At 43.6% G+C, this 26547-nt stretch overlaps 1 protein-coding gene across 1 annotated transcript in view; it reads right to left on the reverse strand.

Annotated features, from left to right (window-relative positions):
• SLC29A3 (solute carrier family 29 member 3) overlaps positions 1–26547 on the reverse strand; it is a 150322-nt gene that overhangs the window by 68798 nt on the left and 54977 nt on the right. Inside the window, exon 3 of the mRNA XM_077454578.1 lies at positions 14665–14747. Coding sequence (XP_077310704.1) covers positions 14665–14747 — 83 coding nt within the window. The remainder of the gene's footprint in view (positions 1–14664; positions 14748–26547) is intronic.

The raw sequence follows: 26547 nt of genomic DNA on the forward strand, positions 1-26547 counted from the left end.
AGTGGTCTGATGAGACCAAGATATATTTATTTGGTTCAGATGGTGTAAAGCATGTGTGGCAGCAACCAGGTGAGGAGCACAAAGACAAGTGTGTCTTTTCTACAGCCAGGCATGGTGGTGGGAGTGTCATGTTCTGGGGCTGCATGAGTGCTGCCGACACTGGGGAGCTACAGTTCATTGAGGGAACCATGAATGCCAACATGTACTGTACTAAAACCAAAGCAGAGCATGATCCCCTCCCTTCGGAGACTGGGCTGCAGGGCAGTATTCCAACATGATAACGATCCCAAACATACCTCCAAGATGACCGCTGCCTTGCTAAAGAAGCTGAGGGTAAAGGTGATGGACTGGCCAAGCATGTCTCCAGACCTAAACCCCATTGAGCATCTGTGGGGCATCCTCAAATGGAAGGTGAAGGTGCGCAAGGCTTCTAACATCCACCAGCTCCATGATATCGTCATGCAGGGGAAGAGGACTCCAGTGGCACCCTGTGAAGCTCTGGTAAACTCCATGCCCAAGAGGGTTAAGGCAGTGCTGGAAAATAATGGTGGCCACACAAACTACTGACACTTTGGGCCCAATGTGGACATTTTTCACTTAGGGGCGTACTCACTTTTGTTGCCAGCGGTTTAGACATTAATGTTGAGTTATTTTGAGGGGACAAATTTACACTGTTATACAAGCTGTACACTAATTTACATTGTAGCAAAGTGTAATTTCTTCAGTGTTGTCAAATCAAAAGATATAATAAAATATTTACAAAAATGTGAGGGGTTTACTTACTTTTGTGAGATACCGTGTGACTGTGTGCATATATATATATATATATATATATATATATATATATATATATATATATATATATATAATATATACACAGTGCCTTGCGAAAGTATTCGGCCCCCTTGAACTTTTCAACCTTTTGCCACATTTCAGGCTTCAAACAAAGATATACAATTTTTTTTGTGAAGAATCACCATCAAGTGGGACACAATTGTGAAGTGGAACGAAATCTATTGGATTTTTGAAACTTTTTTAACTAATAAAAAAATGAAAAGTGGGGCGTGCAAAATTATTCGGCCCCCTTGCGTTAATACTTTGTAGAGCCACCTTTTGCTGCGATTACAGCTGCAAGCCGCTTGGGGTATGTCTCTACCAGTTTTGCACATTGAGAGACTGAAATTCTTGCCCATTCTTCCTTGCAAAACAGCTCAAGCTCAGTGAGGTTGGATGGAGAGCGTTTGTGAACAGCAGTTTTCAGCTCTTTCCACAGATTCTCGATTGGATTCAGGTCTGGACTTTGACTTGGCCATTCTAACACCTGGATATGTTTATTTGTGAACCATTCCTTTGTAGATTTTGCTGTATGTTTGGGATCATTGTCTTTTTGGAAGATAAATCTCCGTCCCAGTTTCAGGTCTTTTGCAGACTCCAACAGGTTTTCACATCCAGAATGGTCCTGTATTTGGCTGCACCCATCTTCCTCTCAATTTTAACCATCTTCCCTGTCCCTGCTGAAGAAAAGCAGGCCCAAACCATGATGCTGCCACCACCATGTTTGACAGAGGGGATGGTGTGTTGAGGGTGATGAGCTGTGTTGCTTTTATGCCAAACATATCGTTTTGCATTGTGGGCAAAAAGTTCGATTTTGGTTTCATCTGACCAGAGCACCTTCTTCCACATGTTTGGTGTGTCTCCCAGGTGGCTTGTGGCAAACTTTAGACGAGACTTTTTATGGATATCTTTGAGAAATGGCTTTCTTCTTGCCACTCTTCCATAAAGGCCAGATTTGTGCAGTGTACGACTGATTGTTGTCCTATGGGCAGACTCTCCCACCTCAGCTGTAGTTCTCTGCAGTTCATCCAGAGTGATCATGGGCCTCTTGGCTGCATCTCTGATCAGTCTTCTCCTTGTCTGAGCTGAAAGTTTAGAGGGACGGCCAGGTCTTGGTAGATTTGCAGTGGTCTGATACTCCTTCCATTTCAAAATGATCGCTTGCACAGTGCTCCTTGGGATGTTTAAAGCTTGGGAAATATTTTGTATCCAAATCCGGCTTTAAACTTCTCCACAACAGTATTACAGACCTGCCTGGTGTGTTCCTTGGTCTTCATGATGCTCTCTGCGCTTTCAACAGAACCCTGAGACTATCACAGAGCAGGTGCATTTATACAGAGACTTGATTACACACAGGTGGATTCTATTTATCACCATCAGTCATTTAGGACAACATTGGATCATTCAGAGATCCTCGCTGAACTTCTGGAGTGAGTTTGTTGCAATGAAAGTAAAGGGGCCGAATAATTTTGCACGCCCCACTTTTCAGTTTTTTATTTGCTAAAAAAGTTTAAATTATCCAATAGATTTCGTTCCACTTCACAATTGTGTCCCACTTGTTGGTGATTCTTCACAAAAAATAAAAATGTTATATCTTTATGTTTGAAACCTGAAATGTGGCAAAAGGTTGAAAAGTTCAAGGGGGCCGAATACTTTCGCAAGGCACTGTATATATATATATATATATATATATATATATATATATATATATATATATATATATATATATATATATATATATACACACACACACACACACACACACACACATACATACATACACACACACACACACACATACACATACATACACAGTGTATAAATATATATATACAGAATATTGAAAACTAGCTTCAAGTGACAGTGATCTTTTTTAAGGGCTTTTCTTGCTGACGCACGGGGTGTTAGAGGTAAAACGGCGCCCGGTCTGTCTTTTACAGTCTTCACACACACTTGGATCATATGCAAGTCGCTCTGACTTAGAAAAAAGTTCCTGTACTACTTTGGGGGCAACTTAAGGAAATTGCATTGACTTCTATGTCTATGACTTCAAGTTGCCACTGCTGTTGTGTGCAGGTTGCCTGAGGTAGTCGTCCTGCAAGTCGTGCTGCCTCAGTGTGAACCGGCGCTTAAAACACAGATCCAGGATTGGAGATTTTATCTCTCCCTGAAATCTCTGGTCTCCAGGTCCCAAACTAGGTTTTAACAATCATGGCACAGCACTGTCAATATTATTACATACATTATATATATATATATATATATATATATATATATATATATATATATATATACACACACATACACATACACACACACACACACACATATATATCTTTATATATATATATATATATATACACATATATACACACACATCCCCCCTTCATGACCAGGCCATGTTTTGCTATTCGGCACTGCGGTACTTTAACTGCCAATTATGCGGCCATGCAAAACTCTACGCAAATTTAATTTCTATCATCTTTTTCACAAAAATAGAGCTTTCTTTTGATGGTATTTGATCACCACTGAGTTTTTCATTTTTTGCAACATAAATAAAAAAGAAGACTGACATTTTTGAAAAGAAAAACAATATTTTTTTTTGGTCTCCTATAAAACACAGAGCCGATCGGGTGCTGGCGATCAATCATCGGCCAGCCCCCGCTGATTGGCTTGTGCTGTAATCTGACTTGTGCCCCCCAGAAGGGCGGATCACAAATCAGATATGTGATCCAACACAGTGTGGCCGCGCTGCCACAGTATATCTGTGTGGGGCAGTCAGCAAATGGATATATATGTGATTTTTATACGAACTTGTCATGTGTGTGCCAGCTGTTGGTAAGTGGTAGACATGAAATATTCATATGTATTATTTATATTTCTGAATAAAGTAAAACAACTAGCTTTTTACAAGATGAAAAAGGTGGGATGTACCCCATCACAATGTTGGTGTAAAGTACTAGTGCAGAAACTTCCTTATTTATAAAAAATGTTCTTCTGGGAAAAAAAAAAAGCTACATATGGACAGACCATTCCACTTCTGCCCTGCTGATGTAGGCAGCATCACAGCTTGTAAGACGAAGGGTTAAGCCGACAGCACTTGTTCGTGAGTCAGTGCGCGCCTCTGCATGAAATGACACTACCCATCATTTTTGTGACAGCCAATTATACCAGGTAAATATATAAAGATCCTTGTTGTTAATGTTGTTTATTTCTCTAGGTGAAAAAAAAAAGTTTAGCCCCCAATGCCAGTTGTTATTTTTACCAGTTCATCCTCCACAAGGTATGGATATTTATTCTCAGCCTCAACAGCACATATACTGGTGACATTAGCCAGATGCTAATAACGTCTGTTCAGGGAATGCAGAAAGCGGTCTGAGAACTTTCCGAGCCTGCCATCAGTGAGAGATAATTAGCTGTCTGAACTGGGTGCAAACTTATAAAATTCCTCCGGTACGCTTATCAGAGATATGTGGAGTAGATGGGATAGTAATCAGAAAGGTGAATAAACACAGTAAACAATAGAAGATGAAAAGCCGACGGTCGGTATTTATAATTTGGCGATAAACATCTCAACTATTAAGATTTTCTACAGCTCCAAACTAGCGATACTGAAATGGCGGCCTCCTGCCTTTAAACAGTGGTACTTCTAGGATGGTAGAAAGATGTTTCTTTTATTCTCTGAACTAACCTATTCTCTGCTTTTATATACAATGTTTTTTTGTTTTTTTATATACAAGACATACCCATAGACCTAATAAACCCTTGCCAGCACATACGTTACCTCGCCCACCCCATTCCCTTTTAGTCATAAAAGGCAGAAAAAGCCCTGAAATACTTACATTACATTATTTAACTCCCTTCTAGAATGTAAGTTCTAACGAGCAGAGCCCTCAAGTCCCTCCTGTATTGATTTGTATTGTAAGTGTACTGTCTGCCCTCATGTTGTAAAGCGCTGCACAAACTGTTGGCGCTATACACATCCTGTATAATAATTAGGGATGCACCAAAATTTCGGCCGCCGAAACATATCGGCCGAAAATGGCCGTTTCGGCAAAAAGCCGAAAGAGAATTTTCGCCGATACTGGTGCTGAAAATGGGATGGGGCTTGGCCCCGCCCCCGGTGCCGCCCATCACAGGGGTGTCATTCTGCCTTTAGCTCTCCTCCTCCCCTCCCTCCTCACCCATGCTGCAGTCAGCCTGTGGGGTCTCGCTCTAAAGTCCCCCTCTCCACAGCGGTGGCTGCATATGTCTCCTCAGCCGATGTGTAAATCGGCTGTGCATGAGCTGGGCACGCTGTTTACTGTGAAAGTGAAAGCAAAGGAGAGGCGTCTAGCAGTGTGTGCTGTGCTCTCTGCCTCCCCCTAGAGTGCAGTACCCAGCATGGCGATTAATGTACAGAGCTGCAGCTGCCAATTTTAAAAAAAGACTGTCTGTCTATATATATATATATATATATATATATATATATATATATATATATATATATATATATATATATATATGTGATATGTGTGCATGTTTATATGTATGTGTGTTAAGTGTGCATGTTTCTATGTGTGTGCTCGCATGTATGTGTTATATGTGTGTATGTTTATATATATATGTGTGTGTGTGTGTGTGTGTGTGTGTGTGTGTGTGTGTTTATATATGTATGTTTATATGCACTGGTGAGGCACAGGCAGGCTACATTGCAGGCACTGGTAGGCTGCTGGGCACAGTGAGGCTGCAATCTCTGTCCAGCTCCTGTACCATGCCTGCAGTCTCTGTCCAGCTCCTGTAGCATGCCCGCAGTCTCTGTCCAGCTCCTGTACAATGCCCGCAGTCTCTGTCCAGCTCCTGTACCATGCCCGCAGTCTCTGTCCAGCTCCTGTACCATGCCCGCAGTCTCTGACCAGCTCCTGTAGCATGCCCGCAGTCTCTGACCAGCTCCAGTACCATGCCCGCAGTCTCTGACCAGCTCCAGTACCATGCCCGCAGTCTCTGACCAGCTCCTGTACCATGCCCACAGTCTCTAACCAGCTCCTGTACCATGCCCGCAGTCTCTGGCCAGCTCCTGTAGCATGCCCGCAGTCTCTGACCAGCTCCTGTAGCATGCCCGCAGTCTCTGACCATCTCCTGTAGCATGTCCCCAGTCTCTGACCATCTCCTGTAGCATGTCCCCAGTCTCTGACCATCTCCTGTAGCATGTCCCCAGTCTCTGACCATCTCCTGTAGCATGTCCCCAGTCTCTGACCATCTCCTGTAGCATGTCCCCAATCTCTGACCATCTCCTGTAGCATGTCCCCAGTCTCTGACCATCTCCTGTAGCATGTCCCCAGTCTCTGACCATCTCCTGTAGCATGTCCCCAGTCTCTGACCATCTCCTGTAGCATGTCCCCAGTCTCTGACCATCTCCTGTAGCATGTCCCCAGTCTCTGACCATCTCCTGTAGCATGTCCCCAGTCTCTGACCATCTCCTGTAGCATGTCCCCCAGTCTCTGATCATCTCCTGTAGCATGTCCCCCAGTCTCTGACCATCTCCTGTAGCATGTCCCCCAGTCTCTGACCATCTCCTGTAGCATGTCCCCAGTCTCTGACCATCTCCTGTAGCATGTCCCCAGTCTCTGACCATCTCCTGTAGCATGTCCCCAGTCTCTGACCATCTCCTGTAGCATGTCCCCAGTCTCTGACCATCTCCTGAAGCATGTCCCCAGTCTCTGACCATCTCCTGTAGCATGTCCCCAGTCTCTGACCATCTCCTGTAGCATGTCCCCAGTCTCTGACCATCTCCTGTAGCATGTCCCCAGTCTCTGACCATCTCCTGTAGCATGTCCCCAGTCTCTGACCATCTCCTGTAGCATGTCCCCAGTCTCTGACCATCTCCTGTAGCATGCCCCCAGTCTCTGACCATCTCCTGTAGCATGTCCCCAGTCTCTGACCATCTCCTGTAGCATGTCCCCAGTCTCTGACCATCTCCTGTAGCATGTCCCCAGTCTCTGACCATCTCCTGAAGCATGTCCCCAGTCTCTGACCATCTCCTGTAGCATGTCCCCAGTCTCTGACCATCTCCTGCAGCATGTCCCCAGTCTCTGACCATCTCCTGTATAAAAATATTTTTTTTTAAATAGCCAGTTTCGGTATCGGTGCTGTTTCGGTATCGGTTTTGGTTTTCGGGATCAAGGAAGATTTATTTTCGGTATCGGTTTCGGCACCAAAAAACCCATTCGGTGCATCCCTAATAATAATAATAATTGGCTGCAGTATGCACCACTATATGGCTCCAAGCCAATCAAAACATTGGTCACACTATCTCATCTGAAGGGGAAGATCAGATTTTTGACTGGCTGATCTTCAAGAAAGATCCCGTGAACAAACATCTAAGTAGGGCCCTAAACAAAGTGAAGTCGGCAACTGATCCAGTTATTTTTAAGATACAAGATGGGATTGGATAATCTAGAGCACGGGTCTCCAAACTTTCTCAACAAAGGGCCAGTTTACTTTTCTTCAGAGTTTAGGGGGGTCAGACTGTTGCCAGTAGGGGTAGAAATTATCCTGGCATCAGTGGGAGTAAACAGTGCTCCATCTTTGATACTAGGGGGAGGAATAATGCCCCATTTTTGGTGTCAGTGGTATCAATTATATCCCATTGTTGGTGTCAGTGGGAGGAATAGTGCCTTAAGGGTCAGAAGAAGGCTAGCAAAAGGCCACATCCAGCCCCCCCGCCCCCCTCCCCCCCCGGCCACGGTTTGGAGACCACTGATCTGGAGGTATAAATGGTATCCTTAAAGTATCATTTATGCCTTAGTTGGAGTAGCATAATTGGCCCATGTTCCCGATACAAGGTAGAATCTTTCCATCTACTGTGATCTTTACTCTTTAGCCTGTCCATAACCCAACTGCACTCCCCTTGATGCCTATGTTCCCAGCTCTAAAATGACAAGCGTTGTGGTTTTTCCTGACATCTGTAGGCATGGCTCCCAGCTGTTAAGTACAATGGAGGTAATAGGTCAGCACCAAGAAATTAGACTAACAGGCTTCTTGTTCTCATGCAGTCCTGCTTATGACTATAAAGGCTGGAATCCTGGTTTCTTTGCATAATCAAGGTGCTTTTTACTTTCATAATGCTTTGCTGTCTTCCTTTGTACATATCATATAAAACGTCTTCATGAAAAAAATTCACCTAAATATTCTACCTTAAGTTGTCACAGTTGCACAATAAAGAATTTTACAATAAAGTTGTATAATAAAGAAACCCTGCCGTCAGGCTATTAATTTCAACAGCAATCTTCCTACAGGATTAAAGGTGGATTTACCATATTTTTCTGAATGCTTTTAAAGAGGAAGTAACCCCAAATGGGTTTACTTCCTCTTTGATTCCCTGCAAAGGTAAAGCATAATGGACTACTATGCATCGCATAGTAGCCCATTATGTGTCACTTACCTGACACAGGAGCCAGCGAAGTCACCACTGTCCCCTGTAGTTCCGAGCGTCCATCTTCTTGGTGGGTCTCCGTGGCATATTGCCGCGATCTGCGGCTTACCCAGTGCGCCTGCGCACCGCTGTCTACGGCGCATGCACTGTAGACAGTGGTGGCTGTCTTCAGGTAAATATCTCCTAAACCATATAGGTTTAGGAGATATTTCTTGGACCTACAGGTAAGCCTAAAGCCCCGTACACACGAGAGGACTTATGTCCGACAGACTTCCGAAGGAGTTCCGTCGGAGTTCTGCTGGAATTCCGACGGAGTTCTGACAGACTTTTCGGCTGAGCGGACTTGGCCACACACGATCACACTAAACTCCGACGGATTCGAACGTGATGATGTACGACTCGGCTCGAATAAGGAAGTTCATAGCCAGTAGCCAATAGCTGCCCTAGCGTCGGTTTTAGTCCGTCGGAGTAGCATACACACGAGCGGATTTTTCGAAGGGGACCGGGTCCGGCGGAGTTCCTTCGGAAAAATTTGAAGCATGTTCCATATTCTAAAGTCCTTCGGACTTTGGCGAGTCAAAAGTCCGTTGCAGCCCACACACGATCGGATAGTCTGACGGACTCAGTCCTTCGGACTTTGGATGTTGAAAAGTCCGCTCGTGTGTACGCGGCATTAATCTAGGCTTACATGTAGGTCAAAGTGGTTTGTAAGGGTTTACAACCACTTTAACCGACAAAAGGGTCAGTGCCCATCTGCAGCCTCACAAGTGCCATGAATGCAGCACCCCCATTGCCACGAATACAGCACCCCCATTGCCACGAATGCAGTCCCACCATTGCCACGAATGCAGCACCCCCATTGCCATCAGTGCAGCATCCCAATTGCCATGAATGCAGCACCTACCATTGCCATGAATGCAGCACCCACCATGGCCAGGAATGCAGTCTCACCATTGCCAGGCATGCAGCACCCACCACTGCCAGGAATGCAGCATCCACGATTGCCATCAGTGCAGCCTGATTGATGCCCATCCATCTGCAGCCTTGGAGGGGACAGGATGAGCGCCAAAAGATTACATACAGGACAATCTCCTGTTTTCTCTGCGGCCTCTTTAATACAAAGTCTTGCCTTCTTTGATGGAGAGAAACGTCATCCAATGGCAGAGCAGGAGACAGGACGTCCTATTACAGAAGCTGCTGTGTAAACAGGAAATTCTCCTGTGTGTACAGCACTCATCCCACCTCCTCCCTGTCCCCTCCAAGGTAGCCAGCATATATATCTTTTACAGCCCTGGCGCTGGGAGATCGTTGGGGGCCACAAAAGGTATATATGTCCAAATAACCAGGGGGGCCATTCAAAACCAGAACACGGGCCGCAATTGGCCAGCGGGCCAGACTTTGGACATTACTGCTCTATTGTGTAGACATCAAAAAGGCCTGAGACTGATGCTGGGCAAAAGGGAAATTTGTAGAAAGGGAAGCATTCAGAATAATTTTTTGCTTTTACAGTAATACCTTGGATTATGAGCATAATTCATTCCAGAAGAATGCGTGTAATCCAAAGCACTTGTATATCAAAGCGAGTTTCCCCATAGGAAATAATAGAAATTCAGATAATCTGTTCCACAGCTACTGCTTGTCTATGAAGTACCACATGTGGCCAGGGGTGAGGGGGGCGCCGGAGACCACACGGAGACGTTTACAGACACTCAGAAAAGCTCAGAGACACTTAGAGATGCTCGGGAGCATCTTCGAGCATCACCAGCGCCCACGCACCTCTGGCTAAATGTGGTACTGCACACCCTAGCAGCTTAAATCCTACTCGTCTTGCGAAACAGCGCTCGCAAAGCGAGTCTGAATTTTTTTTTTTAATAGCTTGTATTGCGAAATGCTCATAAACTGCATTACTCGCAATCTGAGTTTCCACTGTAACTGGAATTTTTTTGTATCAGGGCTCTCCCGTGCAATCGGGTGCCCCTCTCAGCCCCCCTAATACTTACCTGCGCCCCCTCTCAATCCAGCGATGTTGCACAAGAGACTCTGCTGTCGGGACTCTCTCTCCTCATTGGCTGAGACTGCAATGAAGCACCGTTGGCTCTCGCTGCTTTCAAAGTTAGTGAGCCAATGAAGAGAGAGGTGGTGGGGCTGGACCATGGCTCCGTGTTTGAATGGACACAAGGAGCTGCTGCTCAGGTAACCCCATAGCAAGTTGCTTGCTGTGGGGGCACTCAACAGGAGGGAGGGGAGGATCCAGGCTGCTCTGTGCAAAACCATTTCACAGAGCAGGAAAGTATAACAGGTTTATTATTTTTAACTAAAAAAAAAAAAAAAAAGAAAAAGAAAAGAGACTTTACAATTTTCTTTTGAATCATAATTACATAAGTGGATGCAGCATTGACCTGATGCTGCATCTGTCCCCCCATGGCTCTAAAGCTGAGAACTGAGCGATCAAAAACCGATGAACGCTTGTATCTCAGCGCTCTCTGAGCAGAGAGCTAGTGACTCCCTAGTGGGAGTGGCCTGCTCATGCTCTCAGCAATGGGTGCTGCATTCATGGCAATGGTGGGTGCTGCATTTATGGCAATGGGGGTGCTGAATTCATGGCAATGGTGGGTTCTGAATTCATGGCAATGGTGGGTTCTGAATTCATGGCAATGGGGGTGCTGAATTCATGGCAATGGTGGGTGCTGCATTCATGGCAATGGTGGGTGCTGCATTCATGGCAATGGTGGGTGCTGCATTCATGGCAATGGTGGATGCTGCATTCATGGCAATGGTGGATGCTGCATTCATGGCAATGGTGGATGCTGCATTCATGGCAATGGTGGATGCTGCATTCATGGCAATGGTGGATGCTGCATTCATGGCAATGGTGGATGCTGCATTCATGGCAATGGTGGATGCTGCATTCATGGCAATGGTGGATGCTGCATTCATGGCAATGGTGGATGCTGCATTAATGGCAATGGTGGATGCTGCATTCAAGGCAATGGTGGGTGCTGCATTCAAGGCAATGGTGGGTGCTGCATTCAAGGCAATGGTGGGTGCTGCATTCAAGGCAATGTTGGGTGCTGCATTCAAGGCAATGGTGGGTGCTGCATTCAAGGCAATGGTGGGTGCTGCATTCATGGCAATGGGGGTGCTGCATTCCTGGCAATAGGGGTGCTGCATTCCTGGCAATGGGGGTGCTGCATTCATGGCAATGGGGGTGCTGCATTTATGGCAATGGGGGTGCTGCATTCATGGCACTTGTGAGGCTGCAGATGGGCACTGAACCTTATTCTGCTTCACAGTTCTTTATTTAAAATTTAAGTTTTTTCCTGAAACTTCCCTCTTAAAGTGAAGGTGCATGTTATATGCCAATAGATATGGTATATCCAAATAACACGCCCAAGCTCATCTCTTTACTCTTTACTGAGGGGTTGGGCCGGGTGCTGGTCCAGGCATGTGTGTGAATCCCGATCATATGGTCGCAATCTTTTCTGAGCCTGGACTGACTTTGTAACATCAGCTGACAGCGGGCTTCAGCTGCTTCTGGGCTACTCTGTGCAAATCCACACAACAGAGTAGGTAAGTATAACATGTTTGTTATTTTTTTACGAAAAAACTTTAGTATCACTTTACGGCTTTTAAAGTGTTGTCTTAGGGGATTTTTTAGGTACTGTAGTTTGGCGTCGTTCCGCAGGCAGACATAATTTCATAATTTTAAAGCGTGACATGTTTGATATTTATTTACTTTGCATTACACCATCTTTTACCATTACTGTTTGTGTGCATTAAAATTCATTAAAGTGTATTTGTTCCCAAAAATTTGCATTTGAAAAACCACTGCGCAAATACTGTGAGATGTAAAAATATGCAACGCCCACCATTTTATTTTCCAAGGCCTTTAATTAGAAAAATATATAAAACTGTTAGAAAAGTTCTAAATGTTTATTGTGTGACTATTAGAAAAACAATAACCCTGATACTGATTTTTAAAATGACTTCTGAGTAGAAGTCGACCGATATATCGGCCGATATTTGCCGCTTTTTAATTAATCGGCATCGGCTGATTGTGCTGATAAAAAGCCGATTTTGAACTACAGCGGGACTTTGAAATGACTTCTGTAATAGAAGTCAGTGTAAGTTGCCTGAGTGGTCATAGAAACGTCTTTCCTCCTCTGGGCAGGCTGCCAAGAAAAGAACAGAAAGATACAATGTTTACACTTGAATGAATGAAGTCATCTCTGTGTGTAGAAGTTCTCAGTTTAACCATTTAAAGACTAAATCTGTTCTGACACTTGTTGCTTACAAGTAAAAATCCTGTATTTTCTGCCAGAAAATCACTTAGACCCCCCAAAAATTATATATATTTTTTTAGCAGAGATCCTAGGGAATAAAATAGCGGTTGTTGCAATATTTTATGTCACACGGCATTTGCACAGAGGTCTTTCAAATGCATTTTTTTGGGAAAAAAATACACTATTTAAAAAATAAAAATAAAATAAAAACAGTAAAGTTAGCCCTTTTTTTTTTTCCGTCCAAAAGTTTTGACTACCTGTTTTTATTTAATATATAGGTTTTTTTTATTTTATCTAAATCATACATACAAGTAAACTGATTGGAGGTTTGTTTTGTTTAATAAATGTTTAAATGTAAGAAATTTTCTGTATCACTTATGAAGGCTGCTTTCACACTGGAGCGGGCAGGCGTTGATGGTAAAACGCAAGTTTTAGCGGCTCTTTACCATCATTTTAGCGGTGCTATTTGGCTGCTAGTGGGGCACATATAACCCAGCTAGTGGCCAAGGAAGAGGTTAAATGCGCCCATGAAGCACTGCTGCCAAATCGCATTGCATGCGCTTTTGGCAGTGGTGCCCATTCATATCAATGGGCAGGAGTGGTGGAGGAGCGGTATACACCACTCCAAACGTGCTGCTTGCAGGACTTTTTTTTAAGATCCTGCCAGCGCATCGCCTCAGTGTGAAAGCACTCTGTCTTTCACACAGACTGCAGGGGAGCCATTTTGCAGGCACTTTACAGGCGCTATTTTTAGCCCAAAAGCGCCTGAAAAACGCCCCAGTGGGAAAGGTGTGTTAGATCAGGGGGGATTAAAAAATAAATAAATAAATAAAAAAGGAAAAAAATAAATAAATAAAATAAAATTGGCCTAACATATCGGCCCAAAAAAATTGGCATCATATATCGGCTATCGGCCGCTATGATTTCTAAATATCGGCATCGGCCAGAGAAAAACCCATATCGGTCGACCTCTACTTCTGAGCACGTTGTTGTATCGTTTTGTTTTAACTAACTCCATAGTAAGTTGTAGGATGATTAGGTTTAACTATATATGGTAGCATAAGACTGTAAAGGAAACCCTGATTAGCCAAAATAAAGTACCATCGTGTACCAGGCACGCTATCTATGTTTCCTCAGACAATAGAAGCGTAGAGGTGATATTATTGTAGGTATTAGGAGGGGAGATACATTCTTTTATGTGATTCTTACGGCATCTTTTGGCCTGTAAGCTTCTCCCTGTTGTGGGCCACATCAGAATTAAATTGTCTGCTTCTCAATACACCTGGAGTTTGACTGATCACAAGAGAAGAAGATTCCTAACAAAAACTGTTTGGGGTTTCTAAGTAGATTACTAGCAAAAAAAAAAAAAAAAGATGATTTATAAATGTAAGAGAGAAGAGTCAGAATTGGTCCAAAACATTCAACGGTTGAAGAATAGACCTTTGGGATTCTTTCTTCTTCTTGAGTCTATGATGTTGCCTATATTTTAGGTATTCTAGAGATTTCATATGAATGTGGAAATTCCATATATGGAGCAGCATCTTGTACCGGACATGTCTCATCATTAAAAAGGGACAGGATATTGCAGAGAGATCGCACTTTTATAAAATGTCACACATTTCAAATATGCCAAAAAGTTATGATAGCCTCTTTTCCACAGTGATGCATTGGGAATACGTCTCCAGATATGAAATGGTGTATGAGATTCATATACTCATATATTCATAACCAGGTCCAATGCATTTTTTGAGTTCCAGCTCTTATTGTTTTGTTAATCCTCCCGAAAATAACCTCACAAATTCTTGGCATATAATAGGAAGGCTCTGTTCTTTTATTTAACATTTATAGGCAAAAGGAAAAATCCAGCCCACCAACACAATCCATAATGCTTTGAAAATCATGGAAGCAAAACATGCCGAACACTACTCATCCCTCCAGCTTAAGTAAATTTACTGACGATACCCACAGAACACACTAAATAGCTTCCAACTATTGCATATGTAAATTTGACCTTTCAGTGCAGTTTCTTGCTGTTCAAATATCATTTGTGGAAAATGCTAAATGCTTAATGAGGGAATTTTTATTACAGAGCAAACAAAATAAATGCTAGAGAACCGTAAAGGCAATCTTTACCTGTTCACCAGGAAGAAATTCAGCACTAGACATGGCACTGACGGTACAGAACTGGCAATGGAAAAGTAACTTTCAAAGTAGTCCTGGAAGAGAAAAAGAATAAAATGAATGAGATATCAGATACAGGAATAATTATAAAATGATTCATTTAGAATTGCTAAAGCGATGGTAATTGATAAAGCTCACGCCCAAGACCTAGGAAAGTGCAGAATCCCATATTATATATATATATATATATATATATATATATATATATATATATATATATATTCATTTATTACACACACAGGATTCTGCACAGAGCAGCCACCCTGTAGCAGTAATGGGGCCAGGGTAAATAAAAATCAATGATTTAACAAATTAAATTTGGATTTTTATTTTTTATTTTATCAAATCTATTTTATCTAAGCCCCGGACCATTTTGCTGGCCAAAGACCAGAGCACTTTTTAGTAGAGCTTTCTTTTGGTGGTATTTGATCACCTCTACGGTTTTTATTTTTTTGTGCTATAAACAAAAATAGAGCGACAGTTTTGAAAAAAAAAAAAGGCATTATTTTTTACTTTTTGCTATAATAAATATCCCCAAAAATATATATATATCAAAAAAAATTTCCCTCAGTTTAGGCTGATACGTATTCGTCTACATATTTTTGGTAAAAAAATAAAAAATAAATTCACAATAAGTGTTCACTGATTGGTTTGCGCAAAAGTTATAGGGGTTAGTTTTATAGCATTTTTATAAAATAATTTTTTTTTTTACTAGTAATGGCAGCGATCTGCGATTTTTTTGGTGACTGCGACATTATGGCGGACACTTCGGACAATTTTGACACATTTTTGGGACCATTGTCATTTTTACAGCGATCAGTGCTATAAAATTGCACCGATTACTGTAAAAATGACACTGGTAGTGAAGGAGTTAACCACTAGGGGTTAAGTGTGTCCTGGGGAGTGACTCTGACTTTTAGGGGGCATGGCTACGAATGACACTTCACTGATCATAGCTCCCGATCGCAGGGAGCTATGATCAGTGACAGTGTCAATAGGCAGAACGGGGAGATGGTTGTTTCCTTTAGCATCTCCTCGTTCTTCAGCTCCGTGAGACGATCGTGGGTATCCCCGCGGCGATTGAGTCCACGGGACCCATGATCCTACTCACAGAGCTCCCGGCAGGGTGGCACGCATGCCGGCGGCGGTGCACATGTGACCACACGGCGGCAAATTCAAAGGGATGTATCTGTACGCCCATTTGCACAGCCGTGCCATTCTGCCGATGTATATGTACATGCGGCGGTTGGCAAGTGGTTAATAAAATGTTTCAATATTTAAGTAACATTAATAATTTTGTGTATTCCGCATGAAATGGAGCTTAGTTATGTAGCATGAGGCTGTATATTCTGAAATATTTACATTTTTAGTAAACTCATTTAATAAATTCAATAATGAGATAACATGAACGGGCAATGTTATTGTTTTAATAAAATAATTTTAGTAGTTCTCCAACTACGTGTGATTAACCTAAAATCTGTTCTGATATTGCCGTTTAACTAACCTGACAGCTTATTATTCTAAATAGAAAACCTTCATTTTATTTGCAAATATTAAATATTCTAACTACCGGCAAGAATAAGTCCTTACATTTAAAGAGCACCTGTCATTTCAGATCCATCATGGCAGTACCCATTAGTGGGCATCTAGTCATCTGCTACTGCCACATCCCTCACCTTGTTGTGTCACTGCCGCATCACCAGCAATCCCATTAAAGTGAATAGGACTTTCGGTGAGTCACCAGCGGGTCAGAGGAGGAGCCGCTGTGGGACAGAGATGACAGTTGTTCTTTAAAAATTATGATTTAAAATCGAGTTGATTTAAATCAAGCCTTTTTACTAGTGATTCTTTATTAGTGACTCCTCTGGCCCGCTGTTGACTCAATGACAGTCCCATTCTCTTTATTGCCACAGCTGGTGATGGTGATTTTAGCATTGGGAAAAAACTTTTCAGAAGAAGGGCGTTTAAAATGACACACAGTTTAGCTTTAACCGCTGTAAGACCACCCGCCGTCATTATACTGTGGCAAGTTGGCTCCCCTGGGCAAATCGGGCGCTTTAAGAGTGATAGGGGACGTGCGATGCCGTAGCCGATGCACGTAGCCGGTGGCCGCAATGTCTTCTGGCCACCCGCGTTCGCTCCACAGAGAGCCAGACCGGGGATCTGTCAATGTAAACATACAGATCCCCGTTCTGACAGGGGAGGAGAGACAGATCTGCTGTTCCTAGTGATTAGGAACAGCGATCTGTCTCCTCCTCCAGTGATTCCCATCCCCCCACAGTTAGAAACACCTCCCAGGGAACACATTTAACCCTTTGATCACCCCCTAGTGTTAATGCCTTCCCTGCCAGTGACATTTACACAGTAATCACAGTAATTCCTAGATTGTAAGCTCTAACGAGCAGGGCCCTCTGATTCCCCCCTGTCTTGTTTTGTATTGTACTGTATTGTAATGTCTGCCCTAATGTAAAGCAATGCGTAAACTGTCGGCGCTATATAAATCCCGTATAATAATAATAATAATAATAATAATAATCAGTGCATTTTTATAGCACCGGTCGCTGTATAAATGTTAATGGTTCCAAAAATGTGCCAAAAGTCCTTGATCTGTCCGCTGCAATGTTGCAGTCCTGCTAAAAATCGCAGCTTGCCACCATTACTAGTAAAACAATTTTTTTTTTAAAAAGCCATAAATCTAGCTCCTATTTTGTAGACGCTATAACTTTTTCGCAAACCAATCAATATACGCTTATTGCATTTTACCAAAAATATGTAGAAGAATACATATTGGCCTGAACTGATAGAGACATTTTTTGGGATTTTTTTTGGGGGGGGGGGGGGGGGGGGGATATTTATTATAGCAAATAGTAAAAAAAAAAAAAAAAAATAGTCGCTATTTTTTTGTTTATAGCGCATAAAATTAAAACCGCAGTGGTGATCAAATACCACCAAAAGGAAGAAGTTCTATTTGTGGGAAAAAAAGGACATCAATTTTGTATGGGTGCAACATCACACGGCCACGCAATTGTAAGTTAAAGCGACGCAGTGCCGTATCGCACAAAATGGCCTGGTCATTAAGGGGGAAAATTCTTCCGGTCCTTAAGTGGTTAAACTGCGTAGCGGGTTCACATTTAGAGTGGTCACCTCAAAAGGAAAATCTCTCAGCGGGGATGCCTGTTCCATAAACAACAGTCATACTAGTATGTAGGATTTCCCCTTGCTATTGGGCGATTACTTTTCATTTCTGGCTGTATCACTGGGACAGTAAGTGAAAGAAAATAGGTAAGAATGTGAAACTCCATTCCACAAGCAGTGGTATCAGCAGGTGTTGATAGTTAAAAAAAAAAAAACTGCTAGATGATGGGCAGCTTAACCACTTAAGGACCGCCGTATTGCCAATGTACGTCATTGCAATGGCACGTACAGGCACAAGCACGTACATGTACGTGCTTGCCTTCCAGCGGGTGGGGGGTCCGATCGGACCCCCTCCCGCTGGATACGGCGGTCCGGTTCACTTCAGGAGCGATCCGGGATGAGGGGATGGCCGTTGGTTTCTGGCCATCCCCTCTCGATCGCTCCTGGCGAATGAGAAGCTTCCTCCCACTGTGTATTGTATACACAGGCAGGGAGGAAGTGATGTCATTCTCCTCGGGGCGGTCTTTTTGACCGGACTACGAGGAGAAGACAGAAAGTAAGTGTGCACCAACACTACACTAACATGTAGGCACACACAGGCACACAAACCACCCCCCCCCCCCCGACCGCCCTCCCCCCCCCCCCAGTCACAGTGTCACTGATTGCAGTGATCATTTATTTACTGATCAATGCATTCAGTGTCAGTTGTAAAAGTAAAAACTGTCAGGGCAGTTAGTGTTAGGTCCAGGGTAGCCCCCTACCACCCCCCAATAAAGGATTAACCCCCTGATTGCCCCTAGAGTTAACCCTTTCAACCCCTTTTGCCAGTGTCACTAAGCGATCATTTTTCTGATCTCTGCATTAGTGTAACTAGTGTCGCTAGGTAGCTAGTTATTTTTTTAGGTTCACCGCCAGGTTTTTATAGCGCTAGGTACCTTGATATACTACCCAATAATGGTTTTAACCCCCTGATTGCCCCTAGTTAACCCTTTCACCCCCTTTTGCCAGTGTCACTAAGCGATCATTTTTCTGATCGCTGCATTAGTGTCGCTAGGTAGCTAGTTATTTCTTTAGGTTCACCGCCAGGTTACTCCTATCCTGTGTGTGTGTGTGAGTGTCCCCGTGTGTGTGTCCCCCTGTGTGTGTCCCCGTGTGTGTGAGTGTCCCTGTGTGTGTGAGTGAGTGTCCCCCTGTGTGTGTGAGTGAGTGTCCCCGTGTGTGTGAGTGTCCCTGTGTGTGAGCCTCCCCGTGTGTGTGTGTGTGTGTGTGTGTGTGTGTGTGTGTGTGTGTGTGTGTGAGTGTCCCCCTGTGTGAGAGTGTCCCCCTGTGTATGTGGTGTGTGTGTCCACCTGTGTTTGAGTGCCCCCCTGTGCGTGTGGTGTGTGTGTGAGAGTGTGTCCCCCTGTGTGTGTGAGAATGTGTCCCCGTGTGTGTGTGTGTGTGTGTGTGTGTGTGTGTGTGTGTGTGTGTGTGTGAGAGAGAGTGTGTCCCCCTGTGTGTGTGTGTGAGTGTGTGTGTCCCTGTGTGTGTGTGGGTGTGAGAGTGTGTCCCTGTGTGTGTCCCCCCCTGTGTGAGTGTGTCCCCCTGTGTGTGTGGAGATGAGTGTCCGTGTGTGTGTGTGTGTGTCCCTGTGTGTGTGTGTGTGTGTGTGTGTGTGAGAGTGTGTCCCCGTGTGTGTGTGTCCCTGTGTGTGTGTGTGAGTGTCCCCCTGTGTGTGTCTCCCTGTGTGTGTGTGTGTGTGTGTGTGTGTGAGTGTCCCCCTGTGTGTGTGTGTCTCCCCCTGTGTGTGTCTCCCCCTGTGTGTGTGTGTGTCCCTGTGTGTGTGTGTCTGTCCCTGTGTGTGTGTTTGTCCCCCTGTGTGCGTGTGTATCCCCCTGTGTGTGTGTGTCCCTGTGTGTGTGAGAGTGTGTCTCCCTGTGTGTGTCCCTCTGTGTGTGTGTGTCCCCCTGTGTGTGTGTGTGTGAGTGTCCCCCTGTGTGTGTCTCCCCCTGTGTGAGTGTCCCCCTGTGTGTGTGTCACTCCCCCTGTGTGTGTGTGTCTCTCCCCCTGTGTGTGTGTGTGTGTGTCCCCCTGTGTGTGTCCCTGTGTGTGTGTGCGTGTGTGTTCTCCCTCCAGTTTCCCCCTGTGTGCACCCCCGTGTCTCCCTGTGCAGGTGTGGTGGTACCCAAGGGGGCCTCATGAGCTTCTATTGCCCGGGGGCCCCATGAGTTGTCAGTCCGCCCCTGCCTGAACCATGTCGGTTTCTACCAGAACTACATCTATTATGCAGAATGATTTGTATGTACCTACTGTTCTGAACATACAGCTGTAATACATTTGGAAATGTTCCACCCTGTTAAAACTTAATACAAATATATTTCACTCTAAACTCAAAATATGCCTCTTAACCACTTCAATACAGGGCATTTTCACCCCCTTCCTACCCAGACCAATTTCCAGCTTTCAGCGCTGTTACATTTTGAATGAAAATTGCACGGTCATGCAACACTGTACCCATATGAAATTTTGATAATTTTTCCCCCCACAAATAGAGCTTTCTTTTGGTGGTATTTTATCACCTCTGCGGTTTTTATTTTTTGCGCTATACACAAAAAAAGAGCGACAATTTTGAAAAAAACTAAATATTTTTTACTTTTTGCTATAATAAATATCCCATTTAAAAAAAAAAAATCCTATATATTTTCCGATATGTATTCTTCTATATATTTTTGGTAAAAAAAAACGCAATAAGCGAATGTTGATTGGTTTGCGCAAAAAGTATAGCGTCTACAAAATAGGGGATAAATGTATGGCATTTTTATTGTTATTTTTTTACTAGTAATGACGGTGATTTGTGATTTTTATCGTGACTTCAATATTGCGGTGGATACTTTTAACACTATTTTGGGACCATTCACATTTATACAGCAATCAGAGCTATAAAAATGCACTGATTACTGTGTAAATGTGACTGGCAGGGAAGGGGTTAACACTAGGGGGCGAGGAAGAGGTTAAATGTGTATCCTAGGGAGTGATTCTAACTGTGTGGGAGGTGACTCACATGGGGAGGAGACCGATTGGTGTTCCTCAGTACTGGGAACACACCATCGGTCTACTCTCCTCTGACAGGACGTGGATCTGTGTGTGTAACCCTTTCACCAGTGATCACCGTATAAGTGTTACGGGTGACTCTGGTTAGTTTGCTTTTTATAGCATCAGGGCACCCACCATTTATTACCCAATAAAGGTTTAACCCCCTGATCACCCGGCGGGTGATATCAATTAGGTTTTAGGGTCAGGGTCTGCGTCGCCCCAGGCAGCGCTAGGTTAGTGCCAGTACCGCTAACACCCACACGCAAAGCATAAACCTCCCGTAGTGGTATAGAATCTGAACAGATCAATATCTGATCTGATCAGATCTATACTAGCGTCCCCAGCAGTTTAGGGTTCCAAAAAAACGCATTGTTAGCGGGATCAGCCCAGATACCTGCTAGCACCTGCGTTTTGCCCCTCTGCCCAGCCCACCCAAGTGCAGTATCGATCGATCACTGTCACTTACAAAACACTAAACACATAACTGCAGCGATCGCAGAGTCAGGCCTGATCCCTGCGAACGCTAACAGTTTTTTTTTGGTAGCATTTTATATTTAAATCGGGAAGGCAGTGCTTGGTTTTCGGGGTCCCGTACGTGGCTAGGCTCCCAAAAAGTCCCCCACATGTGGTTTCCTTGTACTCGGGAGAAGCAGCAGAATTTATTTGGGGGTGTAATTTGACTTATGCCCATAGCATGTGTGAGCAATATATCATTTAGTGACAACTTTGTGCAAAAAAAAAAAAAAATTGTAAAATTCCTGCAACTTGTGGCAAAATATAAAATATTCCATGGACTCAACATGCCTCTCAGTAAATAGCTTGGGGTGTCTACTTTCCAAAATGGGGTCATTTGGGGGGGTTTTGTGCTATTTTGGCATTTTATGGCCTTCGAAACTGTGATAGGTAGTGAGGAGTGAAATCAAAAATTTGCACCCTTAGAAACCCTGAAGGCAGTGATTGGTTTTCGGGGTGCCGTACGCGGCTAGACTCCCAAAAAGTCCCACATATGTGGTATCCTCGTACTCAGGAGAAGCAGCAGAATATATTTTGGGGTGCAATTCCACATATAACTATGGCATGTGTGAGCAATATATCATTTAGTGACAACTTTTTGTAAACTTTTTTTTTTTTGTCATTATTCAATCACTTGGGACAAAAAAAAATATTCAATGGGCTCAACATGCCTCTCCACAACTTCCTTGGGGTGTCTACTTTCCAAAATGGGGTCATTTGGGGGGGTTTGTACTGCCCTGCCATTTTAGCACCTCAAGAAATGAGATAGGCAGTCGTAAATTAAAAGCTGTGTAAATTCCAGAAAATGTACTCTAGTTTGTAGACGCTATAACTTTTGCGCAAACCAATAAATATACGCTTATTGACATTTTTTTTACTAAAGACATGTGGCTGAATAAATTTTGCCCTAAATTTATGACTAAAATTGAGTTAATTCAATTTTTCTTATAACAAAAAGTAGAAAATATCATTTTTCCATTTATATCGCAAAAAATAAAAATCGCAGAAGCAATCAAATACCATCAAAAGAAAGCTCTATTTGTGGGAAGAAAAGGACGCAAATTTCGTTTGGGTACAACATTGCATGACCGCGCAATTACCAGTTAAAGCAGTGCAGTGCGAAATTGTAAAAAGACCTCTGGTCGTTAGGCTGTTAATTGGTCCGGGGCTGAAGTGGTTAATGATGGCAACATACAGGGATATGGGATTTAATATTGACATACACATACACGCACACATTGAACTGGATAGACTGGTGTCTTTATTTTAACCTTACCAACTACCGTATTTTTCGGACGATAAGGCGCACCGGATTATAAGGCGCACTAGCAACGACCGGCTAATATAATGGATATTTCCATATATAAGGCGCATCGGACTATAAGGCGCACTGGATTATAAGGCGCATTTAATGAAACACAACTCGGATGCGGTACTGTAAGTCAAATTTTATTCAACTCTTTAGCAATAACCATAAAATGGTCTATAACAATAACTCTTAACACTGTTCAATTAAATACAAAACCAGACACTCACTTTTTCACTTTATTCTTCAATAACTCTTAACACTGTTCAGTTACCGGTGAATACCGTACAAAACCAGACACTCACTTTTTCACTTTATTCTTCTCCCGCAAATCCATCAAATTCTTCATCTTCAGTGTCTGAGTTTAACAATTGGGCGATTTCAGCATCAAGCACGCCCGTATCCCTCTCATCATTCTCATCAGTATCCGAGTCAGGCTCGTTGCTGTCATCGGTACCGGTACTTAGCTGTTCAGTGATAATTCCGGACTTCTTGAAAGCTCGGATTACACTGGTGACTGATACCTTCGCCCAGGCATCCACGATCCACTGGCAGATAGTGGCGTAACTCGCCCGGCGTTGCCTCCCTGTGTTGGTGAATGTGTGTTCGCCTTCTGTCATCCAATGCTCCCACGCAGCTCGCAGTTTAACTTTAAACGACCTGTTGACACCTATATCTAGTGGCTGCAGTTCTTTGGTTAATCCACCCGGAATGATGGCAAGCACCGAATTAGTTTTCTTCACTTGGGCTTTGACAGTATCTGTCAGATGGGCGCGCATGGAGTCACAGACCAATAGGGATGGAGATTCGTGGAAAAAGCCACCCGGTCTCTTGACGTAAACCTCTCTCAGCCACTCACTCATCTTCTCCTCGTCCATCCAGCCCTTCGGGTTAGCCTTGATGATGATGCCAATCGGAAACTTTTCTTTTGGCAGAGTCTTCCTCTTGAAAATTACCATGGGTGGTAGTTTCTGGCCATTAGCCTGGCAACCGAGAACTACAGTGAAGGATGACTTTTCGTTTCCTGTAGTGCGTATAGATACCGTACTGGTCCCTGTTCTCTCGACAGTACGGTTTACAGGGATATCAAAGGTAAGGGGGACCTCGTCCATGTTGGTGATGTGCTCTGGTCGGATTTTCTGTTCATTGATCTTGTTCTTGCAGTAGGTATGGAAAATGGCCAGCTTTTCTTCGTAATCCTTTGGCAGTTGCTGTGACATAGTGGTTCTTGTGCGGATAGAGAGATTCCGCCTTTTCATGAAACGGAAGCACCAAGAGGGACCTCCTCGAAAGTCGTTGATCTCCATGTCGCGTGCGATCGCTGTTGCTTTGAGTCGAATAGAGACAGTAGAGACGCTTCTACCTGCGGTTCTCTGTTCAATAACCCACTGTTCAATTTTGTCCTCCAACCGTGGCCATCTTGCTTTGTTTCCTCGGAAACTCAGTTTGGTCTTCTTTACCTGGCGCAGGGCATCTTCTTGCTTCCTCCACTTTCGTACCATTGATTCATTAATGTTGAATTCTCTCGCAGCTACTCTATTTCCATGCTCTACTGCATGACTGATAGCCTTCAGTTTGAAATCCGCTTCGTAAGCATGTCTCTTAACAGGAGCCATTTTTGGGGCAGCGGGTATACCGTAGAAAATGAACGAATGAATGCGCACACCTCCTGACTAAGATGGCCGTAATGCCCAATCCAAGCAGTGCAGCTTCGTGAGCATTACGGCCATCTTAGTCAGGAGGTGTGCGCATTCATTCGTTCATTTTCTACGGTATACCCGCTGCCCCAAAAATGGCTCCTGTTAAGAGACATGCTTACGAAGCGGATTTCAAACTCATCGCTATCAGTCACGCAGTAGAACAACCTGAGAGGTTTACGGTACGTCAGTTTACGGTAAGAGACCGGGTGGCTTTTTCCACGAATCTCCATCCCTATTGATCTGTGACTCCATGCGCGCCCATCTGACAGATACTGTTAAAGCCCAAGTGAAGAAAACGAATTCGGTGCTTGCCATCATGTCAACAGGTCATATATAAGGCGCACCGGATTATAAGGCGCACGGTCGATTTTGTGAGAAAATTTAGGCTTTTACGTGCGCCTTATAGTCCGAAAAATACGGTATGTAACATCATCTGTTATGGTTCTTGACCCCTTAGCACACAAAACTGTATAGAAAAAGCGATAATGTAAAGCATTAAAAATAAAAAGCATGGCTATATAACTTCTAAGTCTCGGTCAGAACACAATTAAATGGCATCCTGCATTAAGTGCTGAGGAGGTGGTTTGGCTCTTCAGAGGGAGTATAGGACTGCTCTTCTGGAAGAAACAAACAGTCGCAGTTTTGCTCTAGTGGAGCATTTAGCAGGCTGATGCTTTCACCAACTGCAGATTTCAATATTTAATCTTCAGCAATATTAAGTATTTTTCAAGGTTAAACAACTTTCTGACAATTTCCCAGTTTCCTACCTTCATATAAAAAAAAATCCCTAAAACTGCTTTTCTGACCTGGTTATGCCTCTGCAGAATAAAAAAAAAAAAAATCACAGACATTATACCTGTGAATTCATCAGCAACGTTTTTTACCATTCCAGGCACAGGAGGGATCGGGATGATAAATAGTCTGTGTGTACATAGCCATCAAAAAGAGTTTGGGTACAGGTGTGGTCTTTTTATTTTTTCGTTCAACCCAGCAGGCTTAAAAAAAAAAAAAAAAAAAAAAACGTACACAACAATGTTAGTACAGCGATCTCCCCCACTGTGCTGTTGTGTCCTGACAGGGGGCCTCTTCCTGGTTAGCACTTGTGCCCATTGGGTGCCAGCGCTGATCAGATGCCGTTTGGCTTCCGGTTTTCCAGCATGCTCATATAACAGAAGTTGGTTGTGAGATTGGCTTCTGCCAGACAAGTAACTGTACACACGAGGCGAAAGGCAGCTGGTTTCCACCAGAGCGGCTGATATTGGATGATATTCCGCCGTGTGTGTATCTTTAGAGTAAAGAGCCACGAGACTTACCATACAGCTCGGGAGCTGGTTCTACTTATCTACAAACCGTCTAGTGGATTTACACTTTAAGCCTAGCTTTACACTAATCCGGTGCTGGAAAACGCGATCCGTGTGTTTCCTGCACCACATTTAAAATCGCACTGCCCTTGCGATCGGCAGCTTTGTCACTGCAATCTTAATGAAACGCAGGTTGCAAATGCATTCGTTTGCCCACACCGGTTTGCAATGCCGTCTCAAAATTGGTGCATGAGTTTGGTGCGGCGCGACTTGATCCCATTCAAAATGTGAATTGAACAGAAATGCGGTGCACATCCGATGTGATTCACATGCGGTTCATAGTGAACTGAGGCTAAGCCAGGTACTTGCTGGCTAGTCAGCGACACAGTGTTAGTTATGAAAAAGTGGTAGGTTCACTATGAGATCAGCCCTTTTTCTGCTAAATCCAAAAGTTTTTTTTTCTCAAATGAAAAATTAAGAAAAGGTATTGAAATAAAATTAATCAAAAAAGAATGGACCATGCAACCTTATCTTCATCCAATTACAAAACATTATTTTATATTAGCACACATTTGCCTTTTTAGGGCACAGAAGGTATTATATGCTGTGCAGTGTGCAATAATAAAAGCAAATGGCAGCAACAGTGTTATCATAGCCTGAACAATGTTTCATCTAATCCAGTGGTCTCCAAACTGTGGCCTATGTCTGTCTTTATCCAGCCCTTGGGACACTATTCCTCCCACTGATCCCAACAATGGGGCACTATTCCTCCCACTGATCCCAACAATGGGGCACTATTCTTCCCACT

This window comes from Lithobates pipiens, unplaced genomic scaffold (assembly GCF_037356315.1).
Source record: "Lithobates pipiens isolate NorthernLeopardFrog02 unplaced genomic scaffold, aLitPip1_a1.2 Scaffold_25, whole genome shotgun sequence".
In the NCBI taxonomy this organism is placed as follows: Eukaryota; Metazoa; Chordata; class Amphibia; order Anura; family Ranidae; genus Lithobates; species Lithobates pipiens.